The 5,884-nt window shown below is 39.2% G+C and overlaps 1 protein-coding gene across 1 annotated transcript in view; it reads right to left on the reverse strand.

Moving 5' to 3' along the window:
• SOCS2 (suppressor of cytokine signaling 2) overlaps positions 1-2,803 on the reverse strand; it is a 39,053-nt gene extending 36,250 nt beyond the window's left edge. Inside the window, exons 1-2 of the mRNA XM_089652671.1 lie at positions 2,615-2,803; positions 1-117 (exon numbers count right to left, since the gene is read on the reverse strand). The exon at positions 1-117 is cut by the window's left edge and continues 131 nt beyond it. Coding sequence (XP_089508797.1) covers positions 1-11 — 11 coding nt within the window. The 5' untranslated portion in view covers positions 12-117; positions 2,615-2,803. The remainder of the gene's footprint in view (positions 118-2,614) is intronic.
• Positions 2,804-5,884: the final 3,081 nt, after the last annotated feature.

Raw genomic sequence — 5,884 nt, forward strand, 5'->3', positions numbered from 1 at the left:
CGGAGGGTCATTGGACAGGCGGCTGGTGTCCCTGCAGGTGATCGGTCGGAGCCCACCTCTATTGGCCTCTGTAGGTGCTCATGGTCCGAGGGATCCCCGGCTATATCCTCTTCCGTCCTGGAAAGCAACAAATGGGATGGATTAGGATGACGAGCCCCGGGAAGGGAGATGACAGCACCCCTCCCCTACACCGATCTCACACACATTGACCGATGGGGGGAGAGCAGACAGTATAGGAGGACGATCACCGTACTGATCATGATAGTGCACTGGGTGTGGGGAATCCCACATATCATACAAAGTATGGGGGGCGAACACCGATCTCACACACATCGTCTGATATGGGGACAGCCGGCGGTATAGGAGAACGATCACCTTACTGATGTGCAGACCATGGTAGTGCTGGATGTGGGGGATCTAACATATCATACAAGGGGAACAACACCGATCTCACATCACCTACCCCACACTCTGTACGATCTGCATCCGATCCACTGATCGCCTCCTTCCCACACCGAATACCTACCAGCAACCTGCAGCCCGATCAGACGGATAGAACGGCCTGTCTGGGACGACTACTCGGATATACTGATCAATCCAGACCAACACAAAGTTCCATCCTTCTATATAGGACGATCGGGCGGATATAAAGATCTATCAGGGTCTATCAAGGCCGATATAAACATATATTCACCCAGATAGAGATCGGTCTGGGCTCATCAGAGGGACACACAATTCGATCTTCTAGGACGATCAGACCCAAAGAAAGGTCTGTCTGGGATCATTATTATTCACCTAGACACATCTGTCTGGGACGATCACATCGATCCCCTATAGAAGGATCCATCTAGGACCATCATGGCGATATAGGTCTCTGCACCTCTAGAAAGATCTATCCTGGACGATCTGATGGGTAGAACGATCTGTTCTGGAGGATCGGGTGGATATAACGATCTTCTGGATGATCAGATGGATACAGTGATCTATCCTGGACGATCCGATGGATATAGATATCTATCCTGGACGATCTGATGGGTAGAAAGATCTATTCTGAAGGATAGGGTGGATATAACGATCTTCTGGACGATCAGTTGGATACAGAGCTCTATCCTAGACGATATGATTGATAGAATGATCTGTTTTGGAGGATCGGGTGGATATGACGATCTTCTGGACGATCGGACGCATACAGAGATCTATCCTGGACGATCGGGCGGATACCGAGATCTATCCTGGACGATCGGGCGGATACAGAGATCTATCCTGGACGATCGGGCGGATACAGAGATCTATCCGGGACGATCGGGCGGATACAGAGATCTATCCGGGACGATCAGATGTGTATAAAGGTCTGTTCACTGACATATTGGTCTGTCTAGGACATAAATAAACATCTATAGGACCTTCTGTATATATAGAAGTACAAGATTTATTAACTTACTATATATAGAGTTATTTTTTCCCCATTTATTCGCCTGTATATGGATCTATGTAGGGCGATCAGAGGGTATAAATGTATATTCACCAATATAAAGATGGACACATCTGGGACCATCATACTAACAGAAAGGTCTTTCCTGGACGATCAGATGGAATGCAATCTATATTCACCTATATAACGATCGGTCTGGGATCATCAGAAGAACACAGAGATCTATGGAGGGACAGAGAGGTATGTGTGGGACGATCAGACCAATATAAATGTATATGTAATGATCTGTCTAGGACCGATACAAATGTCTGTCTGGGACGATCAGATGGATATAGAGATCTATATAGTACGATCAGATCGACAGAACGATATCTTCACCCATATGAAGGTCTGCCTAGGACGATTGGACGAATATAAAGGTCTGTTCACTGACATAGAGGTCTATCTAGGACGATCGGACCGACATAAAGATCTATAGTAGGACCAGCATTCATATACAGTATTATATATGTATGAATAATGGCCCTATAGATAGACCTTTATATTCTTCCGATCGTCCTAGAAAGCCCTGTATATGGATGGAGAGATCTTTTATCGATATGATCGTCCGAGAAAGCCCTGTATATGGATCTGATCATACGACATATATCTTCATATCTGCCACATCGTCCTAGACAGACCTTTATATGGGTGTGTTTTTATATATATATATATATATATATATATATATATATATATATATATATATATATACATATATATATTACACACCCATATAAAGGTCTGTCTAGACTCCAGGACGATGTGATAATGTCATAGATATGAACATGTATGTAATACGATCAGATCCATAGAAAGATGTACGTAGTACGATCAGATCCATAGAAAGATGTATGTAGTACGATCAGATCCATAGAAAGATGTATGTAGTACGATCAGATCCACAGAAACGATTCCCCCACCCATATAAAGGTGTATTTGGTAAGATGTGACTCGGCTATAAAGAGGAGGATGGTATGAGTGGTGATCTGTGATGAGGCCGATGTAGATCGCCCGATGGTGCCCCCACCAGACAGGTGTATGCAGGAATGTACACACAGATCGGGCGCCGTCCTCATCTGTGCTCACAGGACGCAGTGCCAATGTCAGGGTGTCCCGGCTCGCCCAGTCCCCCGATCTCACCTTCTGCCGGTAGGTGTCACAGGCGGCCCCCCGGGCTGTACGATGGGGGCGATGATGTCACACACACCGTGCGGAGCTCACTGGTGTCCCCGGCTCCATGGCCCGGCACAGCGGAGGAGTCCCGGCGGACAGCGGAGCTCCATGGAGCGATTGTTTGTATGAGACTTGTGACTGGGGATCCTGACTTCACCCCCACCCCACCAGCCATCGCTCCCTGTGTTCGGCTCCCCCTTCCCCCCCCCCCTCTAATCTCCTCGCCGGGCTCTCCCTCCCCATATCTGGTAAATACAAAGGCCGCTTTCCAGGAACTTTCCAGGAATCGGCTCACGTGACCATGAGCGGCTTCACCGCCGCTCTGCTGCCACCTCTGTCCACTTCTGGGAAGTGCACGCCACGGCCAGACACTTGTCTTCCCAGGCTCGGCTGTAGGATCGCAGTCTGGGCTGTGTGGACGATTTAGGTCACATCTGCCATCTGCACTCGTTTATCTCATATCACTCACCATTGTAGGCATCCCCACTACTTGTACGTGCGGTAAGTGTACCCGTCATTCCTTGCTTCTAAAGAAGAGCTCCAGACTGGACTAAAACTCTGTAATACTAACCCACTCTCAATGACTATATGACTATATATATATATATAAACTATCCATCTGGACTTTAGAGGTACAAGCATTACTAACTTACTATATATATATAAACAATTCATCTGGACTATAGAAGTACAAGAATTATTAACTTACTATATATATATAAACTATCCATCTGGACTTTAGAGGTACAAGCATTATTAACTTACTATATATATATAAACTATCCATCTGGACTATAGAAGTACAAGCATTATTAACTTACTATATATATATATATATATATATATATAAAAACAATCCATCTGAACTATAGAAGTACAAGCATTACTAACTTACTATATATATATATAAACAATCCATCTGAACTGTAGAAGTACAATAATTATGAAATATATATATATATATATATATATATACACACACACATAATTCTCACAATCCCCTCTGGACAATAACACTACTACTATTGGTAATACTCTCTCTCTCTCTATATATATATACAGTGTATATTCATAGGACATAAAAACAAAACCCGATGGACTATAGAGGTACCAGTGTTACCAATTTACTCTATAATATACAAAGACAAATCTATCCAGACTATTGAGGTGTTAATATTACTCTCTCTCTCTCTCTCTATATATATATATATATATATACATATATATTTAAAACAACAAGCACTTCAGGTTTTACTAATTTATATATAAAGACTATAGAAGTCCAGGCATTACTAACTTACCCTACATATAAAGACTGTAGAAGTCCAGATATTACTAACATACTCTGTATATATAAAAACTATAGAAGTCCAGGTATTGCTAACTTACTCTACATATAAAGACTATAGAAGTCCAGTTATTACTAAGTTACTGTATATGTAAATACTATAGGAGTACAGGTATTACTAACTTACTCTACATGTAAAGACTAAAGAAGTCCAAGTATTAGTAACTTACTCTATATGTAAAGAGTATAGAAGTCCAGGTATTACTAACTTTCTCTATATATAAAAACTACAGAAGTCCAGATATTGCTAACTTAATCTATATATAAAGACTCGAGAATTCCTGGTATTAGTAATTTTCTCTCTATATAAAGACTATAGAAGTCCAGGCATTACTAAGTTACTCTATATGTACATACTACAGGAGTCCAGGTAGTACTAAGTTACTCTATATGTAAATACTACAGGAGTCCAGGTATTACTAAGTTACTCTATATGTAAATACTACAGGAGTCCAGGCATTACTAAGTTACTCTATATGTAAATACTACAGGAGTCCAGGTATTACTAAGTTACTCTACATGTAAAGACTGTAGAAGTCCAGGTATTACTAATTTTCTCTCTATGTAAAGACTTTAGAAGTCCAGGTAGTACTAACCTACTCTATATATAAAGACTATAGAAGTCCAGGAATCACTAACCTATTCTACATAGAAGACTATAGAAGTCCAGGTATTACCAACCTACTCTATATATAATGACTATAGAAGTCCAGGTATTGCTAACTTGCTCTATATATAAAGACTAGAGAAGTCCAGGTATTACTAATTTACTCTCTATATAAAGACTATAGAAGTCCAGGTATTATAACCTACTCTATATATAAAGATTATAGAAGTGCAGGCATTACTAACTTACTCTATATATACATACTATAGAAGTCCAGGTATTACTAAGTTACTCTATATGTAAAGAGTATAGAAGTCCAGGTATTACTAATTTACTCTCTATATAAAGACTATAGAAGTCCAGGTATTATCAACCTACTCTATATATAAAGATTATAGAAGTGCAGGCATTACTAACTTACTCTATATATACATACTATAGAAGTCCAGGTATTACTAAGTTACTCTATATGTAAAGAGTATAGAAGTCCAGGTATTACTAATTTACTCTCTATATAAAGACTATAGAAGTCCAGGTATTATCAATCTACTCTATATATAAAGATTATAGAAGTGCAGGCATTACTAACTTACTCTATATATACATACTATAGAAGTCCAGGTATTACTAAGTTACTCTATATGTAAAGAGTATAGAAGTCCAGGTATTACTAATTTACTCTCTATATAAAGACTATAGAAGTCCAGGTATTATCAATCTACTCTATATATAAAGATTATAGAAGTGCAGGCATGACTAACTTACTCTATATATACATACTATAGATGTCCAGGTTATTACTAAGTTACTCTATATGTAAAGAGTATAGAAGTCCAGGTATTACAGTACTAGCTTACTCTATATATAAAGAGCATAGAAGGCCAGGCATTACTAACCTATTCTATATATAAAGACTACAGAAGTCCAGGTATTACTAACTCACTCTATATATAAAAAGCATAGAAGTCCATGCATTATTAACCTACTCTACAAATAAAGACTATAGAAGTCCAGGTATTACTAACTTACTCTATATATAAAGAGCATAGAAGTCCAGGTATTACTAATAAAGACTATAGAAGTCAAGGCATTACTAACCTACTCTACATATAAAGACTATAGAAGTCCATGTATTACTAATAAAGACTATAGAAGTCCATGTATTATTAATAAAGACTATAGAAGTCCATGTATTACTAATAAAGACTATAGAAGTCCATGTATTATTAATAAAGACTATAGAAGTCCAGGTATTACCAATTTACTCTACATATAAAGACTG

This window comes from Staurois parvus, unplaced genomic scaffold, assembly GCF_062004578.1.
Source record: "Staurois parvus isolate SC_StPar_1 unplaced genomic scaffold, SC_StPar_1.0 ptg000025l, whole genome shotgun sequence".
NCBI classification, from domain to species: domain Eukaryota; kingdom Metazoa; phylum Chordata; class Amphibia; order Anura; family Ranidae; genus Staurois; species Staurois parvus.